The 21,801-nt window shown below is 43.8% G+C and overlaps 1 protein-coding gene across 4 annotated transcripts; it reads right to left on the bottom strand.

The window, feature by feature from the left end:
* Window positions 1-2,548: 2,548 nt before the first annotated feature.
* On the bottom strand, window positions 2,549-21,801 carry map1sa (microtubule-associated protein 1Sa). 4 transcript variants are annotated; one of them, XM_086223298.1, is made up of 8 exons: window positions 20,253-21,801; window positions 18,823-18,924; window positions 12,741-12,823; window positions 12,311-12,451; window positions 8,118-10,170; window positions 5,788-6,885; window positions 4,611-4,825; window positions 2,549-4,534 (listed from the first exon to the last, which is right to left on the bottom strand). In XM_086223298.1, the coding sequence occupies exons 1-8, from the start codon at window positions 20,392-20,394 to the stop codon at window positions 4,379-4,381; spliced, it is 3,990 nt and encodes a 1,329-aa protein (XP_086079424.1). In that variant the 5' UTR covers window positions 20,395-21,801; the 3' UTR covers window positions 2,549-4,378. The 4 variants fall into 4 exon arrangements, with proteins under 4 accessions (XP_086079424.1, XP_086079425.1, XP_086079428.1 ...); XM_086223299.1 differs by lacking the exon at window positions 20,253-21,801 and adding an exon at window positions 19,862-20,218; XM_086223302.1 differs by lacking the exons at window positions 12,741-12,823; window positions 18,823-18,924; window positions 20,253-21,801 and adding an exon at window positions 12,027-12,128 and having other exon boundaries at window positions 12,311-12,428.

The following is a 21,801-nucleotide window of genomic DNA, read 5'->3' as shown; positions in this document are numbered from 1 at the left end:
TTATGGACAAACTGGGACTCATACAGAAGTCCAATAACTGCACACCACTCGAGTTCAGGTCGGGCCTGCCGCTCCACCCAATCACGCCCTTCGAGGTCATGCTGTCATTGCCCACGTGAGCTTTGAAGTCTCCCAGTAGGACAATGGAGTCCCCAGCCTGGGCACCATCCAGTACCCTTCCCAAGGACTCCACAAAGGGTGGATACTCTGAACTGGTGTTCGGCGCATAAGCGAAGACCACCGTCAGGACCCGTTCCCCGACCCGGAGGCGCAGGGAAGCAACCCTTTCTTCCACTGGAGTGAACCCCAACGTACAGGCAGAGAGTCTAGGGGCAACCAAAATGCCCACCCCCACCCTCTGCCTCTCACCTGGAGCAACTCCAGCGAAAGAGAGAGTCCAACTCCTCTCAAGGACTCGGGTTCCGGAACCAGAGCTATGTGTCGAGGTGAGGCCAACTATATCTAGCCCGTAACGCTCAACCTCTTCCACCAGCTCCAGCTCATTCCCCGCCAGAGAGGTAGCGTTCCATGTCCCAAAAGCCAGCTTCCACGCCTGGGGTTCAGACAGCCGAGGCCCCCGCCTTGGACTGCCACCCAGGCCACATTGCACCGGACCCCCATAAGGGGTCTGTTGAACTGTTTTTTGTCTGGCCCTTCACCTAGGACCAGTCTGCCTTGGGTGACCCTACCAGGGGCAAAATGCCCCCGACAGCATAGCTCCTAGGGCAGGGATGGGCAATCATGTGCCATGGAGGGCCGTGTGTATGCAGGTTTTCCTTCTAACCAAACACTTTAACATGTGATTCCACTGATTAACACACCTTTAACCACAGAAGAGTGTTAATACACGGCCCTCCATGGCACATGGTTGCCCACCCCTGTCCTAGGGTCACTAGGGGACTGAAACTCCTCCACCACGATAAGGTGACGGTTCCAGGAGGAGGGATTTTAAACTCTGTTCTGGATTTTACTGGAAGCCGGTGCAGCGGAGCTAAGACGGGGTGATGTGGTCCCTGCTCCTGGTTCCTGTCAGGACGCCTGCAGCTGCGTTCTGGACTAGCTGGAGAGTCTTTAACCAGTTGTTGGTGCAGCCTGATAATAAAGAGTTACAATCATCCAACCTAGAAGTCACAGATGCATGGACTTGTTTTTCAGCGTCACCTTGAGACAGACTGTATCTGATTTTAAAGAAACTGCACAGTTGAAAAAGGTGGTCCTAGAAATTTGTTAAATGTGAGAACTGAAGGACTAATCCAGTTCAAATAGGTTCTTTACAGTGCTGCTGGAGGCCATAGTGATCATTAACGTGTACAAACTGAAATCGACTTGATGAATACGGTTTAAACCAGTTTAATGCCGTTCCCTTAAAGCCAATTAAGTGTTCAAGTCTGTAGCAGGATTTGGTGGTCAGTTGTATCAAAGGCAGCACTGAGGTCGAACAGGACGAGGACAGACACAAAGCCATCAGCGGATGAAATTAAAAGGTTTTCATCAATTTTTATCAGTGCTGGGTCATGTTTGTTGAAGGAAATCAAACAAATTTTCTGAAAATGATTAAAATAAATAACAATAATCCACTTAATGAGTGAAGAATTTGTGGCCTTGCCAATGTTATGAATATTTGTCCACTCAAGTTAGTTACAGCAGTCATAAGACTCCCAGAGTGGTTGGTTGTGGCATCAGCTGTCTCAGTGGTTTGTCTCAGACCATCCCACCTGACCCTCTGGACCGACCAGACCTGGCCGTCCAAGTTTGGTGTTGGAGATGATGTCCAAATATAGATGGTCATTTTCATGGTTATCTGGCTGATGAGGTTACAAAGATGCTTCTGAGATGAACATAAGAGCAGCTGAAATTGGCAGGATTTATTTCACTGTAATCATCAAGCTGAAATAACTAACATTCATATCATTTGGAAGCATAAAAGAAACCAAACTGAGAGACAAACAAAAAAACAACCTGTCTTGAAGTTTTGGCCACTTCCAAAGAAATCAGGATTTCAATTCCTAAACTGCATCTGGAGAAATGAAGATACACAGATGTCTCCTTGATGGTCCAATACAAAACTGAACCTGAATAAAAAAAGAGTTTGTGCCGATCCAGAATCCAGCCACAGCGATAGAGTCCGCTGGAGGACAAAGTCAGTTCCCATCAAATGACCTCGCAGGGATAGCTAAAAGAAAAATACAGACTAAATAGTGAAAACTATAATGCCACCAAACATCCTGTGGAGCCACACTCTGTTGAACACTCAGTCAGCCTGGACTAGCAGTACCGTCTGCACCACCTGGGTCAGTACTCACTAGTCTATTGGAGATACAAGCAGGTAGCTGGACTCAGCTGTCAAATGTAAGTTTGTTCACTAGGTGTTTGGTGTCCTCAACATTTGATTATTGATGCCCCCCTTCACCCTGACTGCAGCATTTCAGTTCATCTCACTTCATCAAAACCAGACAATTGTTTGAGTAAAAGATTTAATGGCAAGTGAAACTGAAGGTTTTTATAGTCACATAACCTAGATGGCGTCACTTCAAAAACATTAACTCCATTTAAAAAAAACATCGGTTAAAGGGTGACTTTTATTTTGAAAGAATTCAATGTAGTGTTCAAAATTCAATAATGAAAAAAATCTAATGAAAGCAACTTACAAGTGAGTGTTTTGTGTGTGTGTAAACATGAGGAAAACCCACTAATTATGAATGCTTTGAACAAGATGCAACAATCTGAGTTTTTTTTTTTTACAGTGAACTATTCAATGAGAAGAAAAAAACTCACTTTGGTGGTCAGAAATCATGAATTATCAGTTGGAATTCATTCAAAATCAAGACTATCGAAAACATGTCTCAATCATACTTGTCAAGAAAAATTTTCCAATATTAATTTTCTATTTTGAAATATTTTCTTCAAACATGATTTCCTCTCAATGTTTCAGTAAATCTCAGAGAAGTTTCATACAGTTTAGAATTTTAGCCCTTAAAGTTTCACTCAGTAAAAATCTTTTTTTTTTTTTTCTTGAAAACAGGTGTTGGAATTCATGAGTCAAATGTGATCAAATACTTCTAAAATGATTTAAAGTGTGCTGATCATGTGGTGAAAAGCTCGTACCAAAGTCATCAAACTGCAGATGTGAATTTAGTGACAAAACAAAGAAATATAAATAAATAACTTAAATTTAATTTTGTTTGGCTTCATTTCCCCCCCCCAGAGAAATAAACATAATATCGGACAATTTAGTTTCAGCTAACTTCATTTAAAAGAGTAAAACAAATAGCATCAGTCAACACAGGTTGCAGAGAGCTTTGCCCTGACAATCATACAATAAAGTATGTAGATGGTTTTCAAATGTTACTTCTTTGATCCACTGCATTTTTTCTTTATTTGTGTGGAATTGCCAACTTCAGAGTTCAGCAACACAATGAAGTGGCTAATATTGAGGTAAGGTGCCCCCTTGTGGCCACCACACTCATTACAGCGCCATTCCCCTCAGTAAGGTCGAAAAAAAAGTGCAGACAAATGTGTATGCTAGCACACAAGTACTGGAGGACTCATCAATGGCAAGGTACCGAATGGGACTACAGAACCAGTACCATAGACACAACCCATCTGCGGATGTGATGACATCATCACAAGCGTGGCACAGCTGCATATGATGGATAACATCCAGGCTTCATGGCCTCATCTAAAACTTAAGAGATATTCACATCTCAACAGAGTTGCAGTTAACATACTTCAATACCTGGATCCAAATAATATTCGTGGTTAATTTGAGTTATTGTGTCAAATATATTCAAGTCTTCTACAATCTAAATGGGTGAAAGTAATAAATGTGATCATCTACATAGCAACGCTGCCCAGGCACAAACACAGCATCTGTCAGCAAAAAACAAGACAAGCAAACGCTCGTTGCTGCTTGAGCTCACTGAAAAATGTTACCGGTGACAGTGGTGAGTGGTCCCACAGGCAACTTCATCTTTTTCATGTTCCTGTCTGTTGGAAAGGAATAAATCAATTGTGATCCTGTTTTTCCTAAAGTGGAACCCATGAGATGATGAAGAGATGTAAGACGACAAACACACGCCTGGTGAGTTGTGATACACACATTAAGATGAGTATTTAGCCGCCCCCCCCGACAGGAAGTGACGAGTATGAACCACATGATGACATCACATAAGTGCAGAAACATCTCTTCAGAGTGAGAATGCTCAATAAAATAGCTCAACTAAAGGGACGGAGTATTCAACAAAAAGATTTAAGGATCCTGATTGAAAAAAGCCTGCAGTTTTTTGGTCCAGCTGTAACCATGGCAACAAAAAAGTCCTCTCCTCAACTTCCACATGTTCAATAGTGGGTGGAGTTTCCAGTAGACATGGCTGAAGATTCAGAATTCCACCTTGCAGGCAGGGAAGGTCTCTTCCTGCATGGCCACAGTACTGTTGCTGCCCAGAACTGTGATTGACAGTTGCTTCTGCCTGTTGTGGGTCTCCTGGTACCACTCGTGCATAGCCAGCGACTCAAATGTTGGGATCAGAGTTACCTGAGGAAACAGACCATCAGACACATCAACTTTGTAAACTTAAGCGAAAAAAGCTAGCTCGGCCTGTTCCACTGACCTGGATATTTGGCCAGCTGCTCTTCCCTTCCAGGAGAGCATCCAAGATGCTCCTCATCACTGCCTCCTTCATAGGGTCTTCGCCACTGATGATGTAATATGATGATCGAAGACGCTTGAAGAAGTCCAGGTTCACAGTAGAGGACGCGCAGCCAGATGGCAGGTAGGCAAGGTCCACATGAACTGCAGTGGCCTCTGAACTTGCAGCTTTGGAAGCTGAGGAACAAGAGACCAGTTCACTGCAAAGAACCTCAAATAGGAGCAGAATTCTTCAGGAGCTACTTGACCTAAATCCAGACAATCTTGGATCACAACTATATATGATAGTGCTAAACCTAACTTGTGTTGATGAACACTAAATATATATGGGTTAGAGTTAGCAGATCCAAACAACAGCAGAGGCAATGAGAGATCAGAAGGGTCCACACACAACATCACCATCAGACTCCTACTGCTGCTGAGTCTCTATTACCCTTTGACATCAAAGCTCAGATCTGCTGCATGAAAAAATTCAGTGACGATTTCTCAAGACAATAATGAAGATTCTGCTACAAGGGAAAAAATTGCTGACAGGTACTAGACAGTTCTACCTGAGTCCTCCAAAATCAAAAGGCTGATTTACTCATGTCAACATGCTGTCTGTTGGTCACGGCAGCGAAAATCGAGTCCCTTTAGTACACATGAGCATTGACAATACCTTGCTAGCGTGTATGATTACTTTTTCAACTTTCATGAACAGGTAATGGTGAACATAGAACACACCAAAATTTACAGGTGTTGTGAGCTGAAGAACACATACTAAGCATGTTAGCAGGATCACTGAGCATACTAATGTTAGTGGCCAGAAGGTAGTGTTGTTCAGTGATTAAGCCTCACTGCTCCACTACTCAAACACACAGGGGATTGGCACTAGTGCCTATGGGTTTCAGCCTCCTAGCTGATGGTTGTGGTCAACAGTGCTTATAAATCACAGGTTAAATTATCATGATCACCAAAGAATGAAATTTGGTGTTCCAAAAAAAGAGAAAGCTTATTAAAAACCAAAGTCTTACTTCAACAATTTGGTCATTTTCTACAGCTTTATATATTTTTGTGGTGTCATCCTTCATTTGGAAGCACAAAGATATTGAATAAAAAAATATTCTACAGTCTTATGTGTTTAGACCATGCAGACCTACCTGAAAACAAAGGTTTTGCAGTTCCAGTTCTGGAACCACCAAGTGAATTTCGTAATGATGGCTTTGTGTCCATGCTTGATGTGGTCCTAAGAGACCCTGTGGTACTGCCCATCTTGGATCTTCCATTCTGGGGTGCGGTGCTTCCAGCAGTGGCTTTCTGCATCCCCACTGCTGACTTCTTGGTCTTGGCAGTTGAAATCTTTGGATTCTTGCCCAAAGCTTCAGCTTCTGTGTCAGCCATGCAAGCTCCAGGCTGAGAGGGTAATGGGGGCAGATCTTTGATTGGAGCTGGAGGTGGGTCATGTGAGGAGAGCTGTGCAGACCCGTAGGAGTAGGGCAGACCGGGACCATCTTGTGGATGAGGGGGTCGAAAGAGACTACTGGAATCATCCTCTGAGTCTGTAGTGATGGAAGGACAATCCTCTGAGCCAGGGGGGACATCAGAGTCTGTTGCTGTTGGGAGGGAATCGCTAACTGATGTGGGTGGAGTTTCCTGACTGTTGGCTGAGAGACACTCACTGCCACTCTGGTCCTGGGGGTAGTTGTTGTTCTCAGAGGGGATGCTGGGGTTAACATGCTGCTGATGGTTGTCCGGGGTCTTTGGGTGCTGAAACTCACAGGGTGATACCAAGCAGAGATCTACATCATGTGGAACATCTGTGATCAACTCTGACATTCCGTGAACATGTTCCTTGGATTCGGTTCCACAATGCCCATTAAGGGAAGACCTCTGGTCAAAGGTTGTCCCTCTGTTGGAGTCAGAGTCAAAAAAAAGTCCATTGGAGTAGAGTCTGTCTCCCATAGGCACTTTGGGTGATACTACCATCAGTGGCAGCACTTGTTCTGACAGCGATTCATCAACTTCGGTGGAGTGAGGTGAGCACACCTCAGCAGGCATGGAGGTCATTGTGGGGGAGGAGTCTGGCAGGTCTTGGAAAGGACTGAGGGTCAACAGGCTGGACTGTTTATCATGAGAGGATGCGGAGTTCTCCAGGCCTTCCCTCAGGGAGCTCAAGTCTGAGGTTCTGCAAGAGGCTCCTTGATTGTAGACATCCAAGAGCGTGCCAGATGCTTTTAACCCAAGGCTGTTATCCTCCCCTATAATAGATGATACATTTTATTTGTAAAGCGCAATTTGTACATAGAATGCAGCCCAAAGTGCGTCACACAAAATATTAAAATACATGAGCGCAGCATGGAGATATCAGGGCAATAAATGATGCAAAGATATGACTTCATAATTTCTAAACATAGTGAAGTATGAAATAACAGAAGACTTATAGTTGTGCTAGAAAGCTTAAAAAAAACACCACCACTTAATAATGTCAAGTCAAGTCAAAATCAAGTAGAATAGTCTGGTAGGTAATTCATGCACATACCTGGTGTTACACACAAACATTTTAACAAAGGAAGCAAAGCTTTGGATTCTTATTAACTCCTCCCTCCTTGTGATCCTAGGTGACCGACAGGCATGGGAGGATCACAAATGGGGGTGGGGGACAGAAAAATGTAACTGGCCTTGCAGGGAGCTAAAACTGATAAATCCTGATTCAAATAAGAAAAAATGAAATAACTTTATTTCATTTATATTCAAAGAATTCAAATGCTAATGATATGAAGTGTTTCATAAATACTGAAACAGATGAAATTTGACAGCATTACTGATCTGAACTTTAAGTTCAATAATTTGTAATATTTAGTTCCATATTTTCTGAGAACATAATGCCTGACCTGCTTTCCTGGTTACTTTCCTAAAACATGACTTTTCATGATTTTAATCAGAAATCACAATTTGACAGGGATTGGGAAAGGGTTATTAGCAAAATTGACTAAATTAGTTGAGAATTGCTGAGAAAAAAAAACACACCCAAAAAAACAAAAATCACTTCTGTATCTGCAGGGCATTGGTATATCTGAGCTGCACTGGTGGTGGTCCAAGTACCAAACATTAGAAGCCATTATTATTCTTTTCCAAACTCACAACATGCTCAAAAACTCACGACTGCTCACACATCAGACATGGTGAAAATCTCTTGTTTTTTTGATTTTTTGTGGCTTCTTGCATAGGTGTGCAAAAAACACCTTTAGGGCACCAACTACAAATTGAAAAAGGGTTTAAAAAAATCAAAAACAAAACCCTGGCACATTTAACATGAAAAGCCCTCCAAAAACTCCACTGGAGGCTATATTGTCAGCCCAACAGTAAGCCTACCATTTTTATTTGAATTTTACATTCATATCCATGGGGTTGTAGTTGAACAAAACCATCTGTGGCATAGAGGGATGTTGCAGCCATTGTTAAAATCAGCATTTAAACTTAAATCATTTACCTGAACTTTGAAAGTCCTCACTGGAGGACTGATGGAAGGGGGGCCGCCCAACACTGCTGGGGACAGAATCTACCAGAGAAACCAATCCTTTTTCCTCTGAGCCTTGTCCATTTCTTAAGGAACCACTGGCAAGCCCATATGCAGTTGTACTGAGATGAAAGTTGACATCAAGGACACTTTTTGGCATTTTTGTAGGAGACAAGGAGGTGGTAACCATGATCTGGTCCATACAACGAAACTTCTCCGGGCTCTCTGTAGTTGAGGTCTGGTTCCCACTGTCTGTGTTAGAAAGCATGGTCTTTTGATCGCCGGTCCAGTTGTCATCTTCCAATCGAGGCCCTTCAAATTCAGCTGTTGTGTCCTTAGAGGGTGACATCTTAGAGGATTGAGCTTCCTTCCTGTTTTCCTGTTCCTTTGAAACCAGCTTGTATTTTGTCCCTTTGTTCATAGGGTCCTTCTTTGGAAGAGTCCCTTCTTTTTTTACAGTGCCACTCTTGCCTTTTTTCAGTTCTGTGCTTCCGGCTGATCCTGCACTTGATCTCTTCCCTTCTTTAGCAGATGATTTTACTGTTTTCTTTTCATCCAATTTTACATCCTTCTTACTATCTTTCTTGGGTTCTGTTTTTAAGTCTTTCTTTGACTTTGCAACTTGAGTTTCCTTCTTCACACCTTCTCTCTTTTTTTCCCCATTCTCTTCCTTCTTTGCAACAGGGGACTTCTCATCTCTCTTTTTCACATCCTTCTTCTCCTCTTTTGACAGGTCTTTTTTAAGTACAAGCTTCTCAGCAGGTTTTGGTGGCTTTAATTTGCAGTCACCATCCTTGAATTTGTTGGGCTTTTCTTCCACATCTTTCTTTTCTTTCAGTGTAGCATCCCCTGCTGCCTTAGACTTCATTTTTACCTCCTGTTTTATGGCATCAACTCGTCCAGACTTTTCTTTTTGCAAGGCACTACAGGCTCTGAGATCCTTAGACTGGGATTTAAGGCTTTCCCGACTCTCAGCACGTTTTGGCTGTTTCTCGCTTTTAGCCATTTCTAGGTCCTTCAAGCATACCACAGGAACTTTGAGGAAATCGAAATGTTTAAGTTTTTCAAGTCCTTCTAGAATTTTGGACTGCGGCGTGCACCCAGGAAAAAGGACACGAACAATCTTCTCCTGAGGGCTGGAAGGATGCCAAACAAGCAAAGCACAAATGGAAACTAGGCATGGTAGTGGAAGATCTGATCCTTTTGATCCTTTAGTCCAAGTCTGCATAAAAGCTTCAAGTTCTTTACTGTCGCTGACAGGGTTGAGTGTGTACAGCTCCAGGCGGCCAACTCCCATCTTCTGAAACAATATAACTGGTTCAATACTGGGACCATGAGGTCGGCTTAAAGGTTCTGGTATAATAGAAAGTCTTTGTAAGTGCTTAAGGGTGAGTGCCACCTCGTCAGCACTACGCAGCTCAATGGGATCTCCTTGGGTGGACTTCAGTCCGTCTGGAACATTGAGGAAAATGACACCAATCTCAGGGGAAATTAGGTTTTTCATCCAGTCCTCTTCAGTCTGACATGCAGCTGATTCATCTTCCTGCTCAGTTACTTTCCTTAGCAACAGACTGTTCAGCCCAGGAAGATTGTCCACACCGATGTGGGTGAGGAGTACTGAATCAATTCTGTCCAGATGCCGCACCAATTTCCAGAAGCAGGATCGGAGGTCAGAGCCACCATTTACCAGAATATTGAAACCATTAACAGCAAAGAAGGCAGAGTCTCCTCTTCCGCCTGGGAAGATGTAGCAGCAGGGTCGAGATAGTTTCAGGAATCCCACGGTGTTGGGGGGCTCCAGGAGGTCAAAAGGTGACTCGGGCTCCAGTGACTCAGAGAGGTACTCTGTGAACTCCTGCAGACCTTCCATTTCTGGGAGGACCAAGGGAGGGTTGATCTGGATGTTTATAAGGTCTTGCAGATTGTGTTTCTCCAACTCAGAGTCCTTCCAAAGCCCATAGTTTGGACAGCTCAGAGTGAGGCAGACCTTAACTGCCGGGTCTGCAGAACTTAACAACTCCCCAACCTATTAAGGCACAAACAAAGATCTTGTTTATGACACGATTTTCTCAAAGTGGAGTCCAGGGACTCCCAAGGTTATTTGAGGGTCTTACAGGGGTCCTCAGCACATTAATGAGTTTAGTTTTAGTTTCGCTTTGATTTATCTATTGTTCAAAAACACTTCAAAAGCATTTAAACCCATGAACTCTGACACTGAACTTTAAATTAGTCATTAGTAATATGTATGCATTTTCATTATTTCCTGTTGTGTTGTTTAATTTGGGATTTTCTATTCAAAAACATGTATGCTAAGTTAATTCCTCCTGTCTGTGCTTCTGACCAATGTGCTGGCAGGAGATCTTGAGTTGGTCCCTGACCACATGACTGAGGTTCAAATTGTCCCGAGTCTGGTTGTAGTCTGTAACTTTTGGTTAAAAGGAGTTCTATTTCGTTTCTCCTGACTGCCAGAGACAGTGCTTTCAGCACATGGATGTCAATTACACATACGTGCAGGTCGAATATTAATACCAGCAAATTCAACTGTGACCTGGGTGACGTCCTCGACGTGCGCTTGCACAAAAGGCAGGTCCACCCAGGAAGTGACCTCTTGCATCTTCTCACGGAAGCAGGTTGGTTCAATTGTGATTTGAAGTAGACACGTGTAGTTGCTGATTGTGGATTAGGGTTAGGGTTTCATTTTACCCTACCACGATTGGTTGATCTGCTCCCAGTCAGAGGTGCAGGCCCGCATAGATGTTACGACATTGATTGCACATGGAACGGATCTAGGGTTCAGTGAGCCTCAAGAGGAGATCCCTTATTCCTGGTCAGGAGACTATGTTCTTGGGCATGACCCTAGATTCGCAATTGATGAGGGCTGTCCCCTCTCAACAGCGAACTGACAGAATCCAGCAGCTCGCCGGGTGCTTCAGAAGGGCAGTGCTGCGAGCACTCAGTGGAGCCCCGTTTGAAAGCCAGCTAAGCTCCACCGTCTGCAAAGGCTCAATGAAGACCACCTTACTCCTAGCCATTACATTGGCAAGGTGAGTAGGGGAACTACATGCCTTATTGGTTAAGCAGGGAGTGCCTGCTGTGGCATCCTGGAGGCAGTGCGGTCACCCTATGGCTGAACCCCTCCTTCCTCCCAAAGACTCTTTCCCTTACATTTACTAGCCAGCTCTTCAGCCTAGCAGGTTTCGAGGAGGGACAGGGCCGGAGCGTAGGTGTGTTGTGCCCAGTGCACACCCTTAGAACTTAGATCACAAGAATGGCAGCATTCCATCAGACAGACGCATTATTTGTCTGTCACACGGGTCCAAAAAGGGGTCATGCACTGTCCAGGCAGAGACTGTCTAAGTGGATAGCAGAGACGATTCAAAATGCTTACATGCATAGTGGCTCCCCAGCTCCCCGACATGTCTGAGCACACAAGGAGTGTAGCCACATCATGGGTGTCCCTGAGGGGTGTTCTCCTCGCAAACATCTGCAAAGCAGCCTCCTGGGCATCAGGCTCCACATTTACAAGGGGTTTTACAGGGTAAATGTCATGTCCCATTACCCTGTGGCTACAGCAATACTCCCTACCTTGTTACGGCATCTCTAAAAGCAGGTAGGTACTCCTCATGACTTTGTTGGTACGAGTCATCCATGTGCTACTGCCTCTGGCCATCAGGAGAAATTAAATGGAACAAGGGTTACCCATGTAACTGCAGTTCTGAGTTTCAGATGACCGCCAGAGCTTGGCAGTAACTTAGAATATACACGAGAAGATTGCCAAGAGGTCACTTCCTGGGTGGACCTGCCTTTTGTGCAAGCGCACATGGAGGACGTCACCCAGGTCACAGTTGAATTTGCTGGTATTAATATTTGACCTGCACGTACGTGTAATGGACATCCATGTGCTGAAAGCACTGCCTCTGGCAGTCATCCGAAACTAATAGAACCGCGGTTACATGTGTAACCTTCGATTTTCCTCACCCCATGCTGTTTGGAAATGTAGAAAAGGTAAAGGATTAGATTTTATGTAGGACATTTCTACATTTTTAAGGCACTTTAAGTGCATTGCAATGTTGATAAGAGAGGAAATAGTGACTTGATGACAGGGTTGGGAAATGTAGTGCAATGGAGACTCCATGTGAAGTAATAAGGGAATGTCAGTAGCTCACCTCTTCATCAACAAATATCTGGATGAAGTCATCGAATGAGAAGGAGCCCTTCTGCAACACGATTTCTCCTGTCTCTTCGACACACTGTCCAGCTAGAACCAACAGTTTGTGGCGAGATGAATCACAGAGCAGCCGTCGGACCTCCACAAACAGGAAAGACTCTTATTAGTCAGTGATGCTGGAACTTTTACTGTCACATTCCAGGAATCTGAGAAAATTGATAGTGACACTTCAGAGCAACATTCATCGATGAGCTGCTTCAGACAGTCCAGGACAGTTTCAATGATGTGGAACTGAGGGAATAAATGGTGTTTCAGAGTCACATTATCTCATCAATGCACAGTCCAGATGAGGATAAGACGTGATCTGAGGAGCAAAGACATTTGTTAGGCGGAAGAACTAGAGAATCTTTGTTTCCATCCCCCCTCACCTCTGAGCAGACAAAGTCATGAGCTGGATTCACCACAATCTGCGTGTCAAGAACAGCGCCACGGTGCTGCAGAGTCCGCTGACCTGCAGGCAGAAACATGTCAACATGGTTCATTTAGATGGACATACCTACAGCTAACAAACTAACCAGCCACGTAATCACACACTTAGCTGCTCAGTTTCGCGCCACTGTTCCATAAGTATGCAAACATACACTAAACACAGCAAACATGAGGCACTTTCCTCCCTCCACTTTCACAACATAGTCCAGTAAAATGAACAAAAATATCATGGATGAGTCAGAGTTGACTCTGCTCATGTTAACTTGGCATTAGCTCATTCGGGGGAGGGACTTGGCTTTTCTGTCCCTAACAACAGTCGCATAAACATTTCTACTTTACTATATCCAGTTGTGGATCCTTGACAGGTATGGAAATTTTACGTTGAGTTTAATAACATCATATGCTTGTCTGTTAGATGACACACAGCCACAGTTTGGCACACTGGTCAGCACAAGTATTTTCATTGTTTATTTGCAGCTGTGTTTTGAATTTATCAGTTAGATTATAATATTCCCTTCATATTTCGTACTTCGTTTTCATAGGCTGATTTTTAAAATTGCCTTTATTGGGTACTATTATTTATCTATTATATTCTTAAATATTATACCATCTGGTATTCACTGCAGACAGCAAAGGAAGAATTTTATCTGTAAAGGTGTTTCCTTACTTTCCTTGAAGCTTGAAAGTAGACATTAGCTTTAGCTAGTAGTGTTGGTGTCAGGAGGAAGGGGGAGGGCTTGCCATTTTCTACAGATATAAATCAGAATTTCTGCTCTGTATCAGTTTTGGAAGACCTAGAAATGTCATTTATTTATGCCATGTGTGTTCATAACATGATCCTGTGGTGTTTAAAATTGTGTTTTAATCTCCTGTCCAGTCATCTCACTTCTCAGGAACCTCCACCTGCTGGAGGAAGTGTGGTTCTCAGAATGCCAATCACTATCACGTGTTTTGGGACTCTCCAGAGGTACTCCCTTTCTGGCATAAGATTCACTCTGAACTAGAAATCATATTTGAGAAAAAAATTACTTTCAACTGGGATGAACTTTTTTTCGGACTCTTGACATCAATAACCACAAACACTAGAAATAGGAAACTCTTTGGAATACTGAGTCTAGCTGCTAGAAAAGCTATCACAAAGAAATGGCTTAAACCAGATACCCCAACTGTTAAGGAATGGTGTGATATTGCATATGAAATCTATGTAATGGAAAGAATTACTTTTTGTTTGAGGCTCCAGGACAGTACATTTGAGGACATTTGGAAGAAGTGGAAAACGTATATCTCCCTAAAAGGTCTGGCTTATGTTTAAGAGGTTTTTTTTTTTTTAGTCTTTTTTTGTATTGTTATTTTTGTTTTTTGTTTTCTCTTGTATCTTTATATGACACCCCATGTTCTATTCTAATTTACGTTGTTATAAGATAAGTATTGATACTTCACGAAGAAACATATGAGAGAAGAAAAAGGAAAAAAAAGGAAAAAATATATTCAAAATAAATAAATAGCATTGATCAGACTGTACAAATGAAAAACAAAAGAATGTAACCCATGAAGATTATATGTATGCTATACTGTGAACTTTAATAAAGAAACAATTAAAAATTAAAGCTGCAAGCAGTGTTGTTAGGGCCTGAGCCCCCGCGCGGCCTATGGCCGCGTCCTTGACACCGGCCCGAATCCAACGGTGTAATCGGCAAATCCCTAGGCCTTGTAGTTTAGGAGATACGAGCCTCAGTGCGCTGCACAGTGTGACTGCAGAGCTGAGACCCGGCCCTTTAAGAGCCCCTCCCTTCTCTGCTCGCTCTCTGCCATCTCTGTCAGAGCTGAGAGCAGAGCTGAGAGCCGGCCCTTTAAGAGCCCCTCCCTTCTCTGCTCGCTCTCTGCCATCTGTGTCAGAGCTGAGAGCAGAGCTGAGAGCAGAGCTGCCAGCTGGCCCTTTAAGAACCCCTCCCCCGCTGCACTGTGTCTGATCTGTGCTGGAGTGGAGAGAGCGGAGGATTAAGAGAAATGTAGTGTGTAAAAGGTGAATAAGTCAGCATACGTTGGTCAAAAGTCACACAAAATACCATATTTTTATAGGGATTTTTGTCAGGAATACAGTGGTGTGTTTTTAAAAGCTGTGGAATGTATGGTGTAGATGTGAGAAGCATTTGTTTGAGAGTATGTACCCTGAGAGGACACGCTCTCCCCATAGACTTCCATTGTAAGGCGAAAAGTGTCTCCCCCACTTTGACGGCTCATAAAATCCAAACCGAGCGCGTAGTATATTAACCTTGAACAACTTTTAATCAGCACAGTTGGGAGAGTAATGTGTGAAAGTTTGGAAGCCCTGGCATTTACGGTTTAGGAGGAGATAGATTTTGTTCGGGGCGCAAAATTGTCAAAAATTAGACATTCGTGTCCAAATTGTGGACATCCTGTTACAGTTAGGTCAGGGGTGTGAGTGTATGATTTATCCGTCTTGATGAGACGAGTTCAGTGGTGTTTGTCCCATGTCTGTAGGACATTCCTACAGTCTGTGGCGTGGTTTTATGTGTATGTAGGTGGCGCTATTGAGGCCTCTTTTTTTTTTTAATTATCGAATTTTTCGCCGCACCCGATGTGCTTACCAAATTTGGTGAGTTTTCATGCATGTTTAGGGGGTCAAATTTACTTTTGAAGTGGCGAGTGTGACTTCGAAACATAACAGGGTCTTCGCCAGGGACTGGCTCAGGCCCTAAAAATTGTGTTTTAGGAGCTAAGAGGATTCACACGTTGCTGGTTTGACTGCCATGTCTGATTTAAAGATGGGACATCAGTGACATCAGGAAAATATCATCACTGATTGTCTGTCACGACACAGCGTCAAGCAAATTCCCCTTAAGTGTTTAACGAAATATTTTTAATTTGTTTGATTTTGCTGAGCCTGCAGCAGTTGGTTAACAAAATGCAGTTACTCTACATGTCATTAAAATGTAACCTGTCAAATCAAGAAACCAAATACAAGCCTCCCATGTTTGTAAGCAAAACTGTGGCCCTGAATTTGCTATAATTTATAAGAGGTGTTTTTTTTTACCCAAATGAAAAACTAAAGACTCATGAAAATACAGAGATTATGAAGAAATTGATAGAAAATTACATTTTTGCCATATTGTCCAGCTTTACTTCATTGCAGCAAATTACAAAGGTCGAGGAGGACAACCATGAAAAGTCAGATTCAGAAGATAATGCTGTACCAAAATGGTCAGAAAACAATGTTTCTGACAGGAACAACTGCAGGAGTGTATGGGTTTAAAAAACAAAAACCCAACACTATATCCTGTAGCTTCTTCTCTAGAAATGTTCCAGAACAGGCAGGAAAAACAATTTTACAGAGTTAGTTGGCACCCAACAGTTTTTAAACAGACAGACTCTTGAAGCACAACATATGCAGAGACAGACACACGAATGAAATGGCATCATCATTTCCTGTATCATTTCACCGATAAGAAACTGAACTGATTGTGAAATGCAATGCTGCATATTTCATATTCTGTGCTCCTTGCTCTCACGAAGAACCTCAGTAGTCATGTTGAACCTCAGCCACAATTCTGGATTGTTTATCAGAATTGTGGTTGGATTGCAGTTTCTTCTTTCATTGAGGAGAAACATACTTCCAAAGGGCATTAAAAAAAACAAACAAACCCAAATTGATTAAAAAACAACAAACTGATCAATCAATAACTGTCAATTTTCCAAGAGACTGACAACTCAGACCTGTGTGAGTGAATCTTCCTGCTAGCCCTGTTCTTTGACAAGGTTAGTTAACAAGGCATTACTGGGTTTCTATAATTACATGCATTTACATACGCACCATTTCCCAGAAAAGGTACATGACCCAAAACATGAGGGGCCGACAAAGGAACTGGTAGCAGTACCAGGGGAGCCCAGCACCAGCTCCTGGTGGATAGTGCGGACCCCCAAGACTGCTGGACCAGACAGACCAACCTGGGCACCACCTGGATGGACTAGAGCCTCTGACTCAGTGACACTCACATGGTACTGGAGAGCTGGGAAACATCCAACATCAACAGAACCTCAGAACCTTCATCAAGAAATCAATGGAGCTCTTGAGAACAACCCTAAGCTGCACAGGTGACCATCAGGTGTTTTATATACCAAGGCGATGCACCACCCCTGCTGCTGCTCTGCAAAGACCTGAACCCCTCAGCCAGATCACCACTAAGACTGGTGGTGGATCCACTTCAGAACCGGATCAGTAGCCAGTCTCCTCCTCTACACGATGACATCCAGCTGTAGGCAGGAATGAGCTTAATGATCCACATCATCAGGATCTACAGCAGAGGCATCAGAATGTGATTGAGACTGGACCAGAGAGTGAAGATGATCTGAACCAATGGGCTGAACTACCAGAAGGCAGCAGATGTTCAGGAAAGCTGCAAGAACCTTGGGATCCCCCACACTAACGGAAGCCATTAGATTCAAAGACTGATGGCACAGAGGTTTGCTCTAAAGCGAGTCTGAGGGATCAGCTAGAAACTATCTGGAGCTCAGCAACAACAGAGACTATTGGAACGTTCAGACAACAAAGCCAGCAAGAACGTAGCTGCTATCAAGACCAAAGGAGGCCACACGGAACATTAGTTACTATTAGTTTCTATTTATTCTGTGTGAAAAGGACTCTTTAGTTGTTAGGGCTAGTTATTTGCCAAATGGTTTTAAACAAAAAAGATTTCTAAAACACTTTTTCCTCATTTTTATGACGGGTGGTCTTATGAATGTCTTCGTGTCTGTATGAGCACCCACAAGCAGCAGCACCGACATCTGACCTTCAGTGCTGCCTTGACAAGGTGCAACAAGCAACGGCTCACCGACAGCCACCAGTTGCTGCTGGTGGGCTGCAGCTCTGCTGTTCCAGTAAGGATCTATTCTAAACATCTTAAGGGTCTTTTATTATGTCAACCACGACCAACTGATTGCTCAGAATGTTTCTAATCCAGTGAAGACCTGACCTGCTGTGTCTGTGTTTATAACGGAAATATTGGCATCACTTCTGCAAATTGTTTCAAAAAAAGAAAGTACTACTGATTCGCATCAGCCTGGTGTTGAATTCAGTTTGTTTTTTTCTCAGTGTTCAGATGTGGATTTAGGCTCAGCAGCTGAAGAAACATCAGTTCACTTGACACACACGCGAGTGTTTCTGCAGGCTGTTCAGCAGACTCTCAGCTGATGGTGTTTGTGTTTGGATCAAACAAACGTGCTTGTGTCTCGCGCTGTTAAAAAGGGCTTCTCTCCCAATCCGACAGTGAGATGATGTCATCCCATCAGAGGCTTCACTCTAACCTTTCCAGCTCAGGCTTGTTTTCATTGTGGGGTCAGAAAGCAGTTACAATTGATCACACTGATGCCAGTCACACAAGTCAGCTGATTACTGGCAATAAATAAACATTCAGTTTCTCCACAATAAAATGATCAACCAACTGATCCGCTTAACAAGTGGGCAGAAACCACCATCAGACCACCATCTTTAACCATTGCCGCTATGGTTGAATCAGCCAACCACATATGCGAAGTCAGTTGACATCATTGTTTTTCTGTTAGACAAATAGAATGAATTAAAGTTTGGAGTTTGAGTTTGTGTTTTCCAAATATGCAAATGAGTTATAATTAAACAATCCATAAACTTATGGTTGTTGTCATTTGAGAGACCAAGGTTTTAAATCATTGTCGTCATCATCATTGATCAGAAAATTATCATTTATTTAGGCTTTTTTTAATCACACAAAGACAGTGTTTTTATCCAAACTTGATAACATAATGTCTGTCTTCATCCTCGTCATGTGTTCGTTAACCCCCCAACATTCAAGTACCTAACAGATCATACTGACTCTGAACCCGCCACCCTCTCCGCAAGCACCAAGACAGCAAAAATGGCTTCTTCCAAACACCGACATGGTGAGCCAAGATATGGCCTCAGAGTGAACTCCTGACTCAGGGTTGCCATGATGATTCAGACACGTTGATCTTTCATGAGTTTCTCACCTCTGACCTCCTCTGACAGGAAGGCCGAGTGTCTGGAGACAAAAAGCTTCAGCTGCTGATCCAGAACTGAAACATCCACATCAATGGGCCAACACCGCATGCCTGAAAAACACACACACACACACACACACACACACACACACACACACACACACACACACACACACACGCACACTTTTTAATACCTTCAGCTGTGTAACAAAGAAGGACGTTGGCTGTACAGGCTTCATTCAAAGGTCAGGAAACATCACGGCTGCTGGGCGCCATGATATCATGGAGTAGCAGCTGTTTCCTGCATTCATCTGACCTGGCAACAAAGGTCAAACTTGAACCAAAGATCGGCTTGTCACATTTGATGACCTGAACAGTGTCCTAATCCCCCGTATGAATTTTGACATCTCACAGGAAACTGGGAGGAGTTTTAAAGAGAGTGAGATGTCTTCCATGTCTGTCAAGAGTCAGTTTCCTACGAAGCAAACAAGAAACGGATGTGACTGACTTCCTCTTTTATTGGTCAGTAGCTGCTTGTGTTTGTCCTTTCCAGTCAGACATGCCAAGTTGCTGGCGGTTCACCTGATGGTCAGGTAACGGCCCACTGTGGGACAGCAGGTGACAGATGTTGACAAAACGTATTTTCATTAATAATCGTTGTCACTTGTTTGATTAAAAATTGCATCAAGTGTTTCACCATGTGACATGTGACCGCTTGGAGCAAGATGGTGGCCATTTTACTCTCAAAGTTAATTAGTGAAGGAGTAGCTGCTTATTTTCTGTTCAAATAAATAATCATGAGACGAGTCAGACGATTCCAGCATTGACAACAAGTTCTGATCTATCGCAACATTACATTAGAACATTATAACAGTTTTATACCGTTTTCCGCAGCTAACCTACTTTTAGTGAAAACAGCTTAACGAAACACCACATCCCACATCCGGTTTTCAAGTTAAATTAAGGGACTAATGGCATTTTCACATGTAACCAACAAATTTGACGAGTTCTTATAATATTTTTGTACGTTCACTCTCGAACCACTCACTTGATGTGATGGAGGAGCTGATAGGAGTTTCAGCCTCGTTGCACCCGAAACCTCGGCGATGAACCTGATGTACCGCCGGAGCCCGCAGATAACACCGTTACATTTGTCCGGCAAACCTCGACAGCTGCCCGAGGGCAGAGTGTGTGTCACACCCATGAGGAGCTGAGGAGCCACGTTAGCGTCTGTTAGCATGCTAGTGCCAACGACATCATCAATGATTGATCACATGAGACCAAAAGCAGCGCGGCGAAACGGCGCAGGGAGCCCGGGGCCGGTGGCAGCAGCGCCGCCAACGGCTCTTCCGCGGTTTTATTGTGAAGGACAGAGCGGACCTCCCGCCCTGCCGCTCAGTAACTCTCGATCTCTGGCGCCGGAACAAGACCCAACTCACCGGAGTCTATCTGCCGCAACAGCCGCTCCAGCAGCCCGGCGGTCCGCAGGGCTCCGACCACCACCAGCACCGAATAATCTGCCGCTTCAGACGGGCAACCGGGTGAAGAACCAGGACCGACGCCCCGCTCCGCCGCCATCATGGCATTAACGATCTGCTCATTACGTCACATACACGTACACACACGCTAACCCCGCTCTGGGGCGGGAAATGTGTTTTAGTGGCGCGAGAAGCAGCCAATCGGCAAGGGAGATGAGCATCAGGAACGATCTCTGACCAATTACAGGCGAGGGATGCGTTCGCGTGCTGTTGGCAAGGAATCACGGTGAAACGCCTCATATTCGACTCTAAAAGTATGAAATTAATGTTCCACACATGCGTGAATGTGTAGAGGAACGACAGCGCGTTGCGGAGTAATGACAATGATGAAAAAAAAATCAAACATCGTCCAAATGCTCAAACTTATTGACTTAAGTGTGACGGTGCCTCTGGGTGTCTGTTTTACTGTCAAACACCACGAAGAAGCTGCAACATTCAGCCAACAAGAACATTTTAGCCACACAAACACTTTGCTATTATATTATTTTAATCATCCATCCATCTATCCATGATCAATATATCATCCAGCCATCCATCATCAATCCGCCCATCAATCCATCTATCATCCATCATCCATCAATCCATCTATCATCCATCATCCATCAATCAATCCATCCATTTTTACATTATTCATCCATCTATCTATTATTTATCCATCTTTCATCCATCCACTGCAATGGAATTATCCTTTTCCAGGGTTGGGGGTTGTGTTACTATTTCAGGTGAGAAGGGGGATCAAACTGGACAATTGAGTCATGTCAAGTCAATTTTTTTCCATAGCGCCAAATACCAAAAATGTTATCAATGAACCTCCACCCAACAATTCTCCATCAGCAGCACATCCTGCAACAGCAGCCACCAGAACCTTCCTTTACCAGCAGGAAGGTGGAGCAGATCCAGGATCAGTGGGGACGGAGAGCGAGCTGGAGAGCAGGACAGAGACAGAGAATGGAGGAAGACAGAGAGACAGAAGGAGAGAGAGGGACAGAGATAAAGAGAGAGAGAAAGGAGGAGAGACTGATGGACAGAGACAAAGACAGAGAATGGAGGAAGACAGAGAGACAGAAGGAAAGAGAGGGACAGAGATAAAGAGAGAGAAAGGAGGAGAGACTGATGGACAGAGACAAAGACAGAGAATGGAGGAAGACAGAGAGACAGAAGGAGAGAGGGACAGAGATAAAGAGAGAGAGACAGGAGGAGAGACTGATGGACAGAGACAAAGACAGAGAATGGAGGAAGACAGAAGGAAAGAGAGGGACAGAGATAAAGAGAGAGAGAAAGGAGGAGAGACTGATGGACAGACGGGGACGTGAGCAGGTGGAGCTACGGGTGGCAGCTGGAGCCTCTCCAGGTCTGGAGCCTCCTCCAGCAGCACCAGGATCTGGGATGAGGGGAGAAGAAGAGGAGTCAGTAACACGTCTGAGGACAGGAGGAGGAGAGAGAAGCCCAG

Source organism: Aulostomus chinensis, chromosome 14 (genome assembly GCF_037954235.1).
Source record: "Aulostomus chinensis isolate RoL2024-O1b breed Wild chromosome 14, RoL_Achi_v1.0, whole genome shotgun sequence".
Classification (NCBI taxonomy): domain Eukaryota; kingdom Metazoa; phylum Chordata; class Actinopteri; order Syngnathiformes; family Aulostomidae; genus Aulostomus; species Aulostomus chinensis.
Note: the sequence above shows the minus strand (reverse complement) of the source record. Positions and strands in the feature narration are given on the sequence as shown.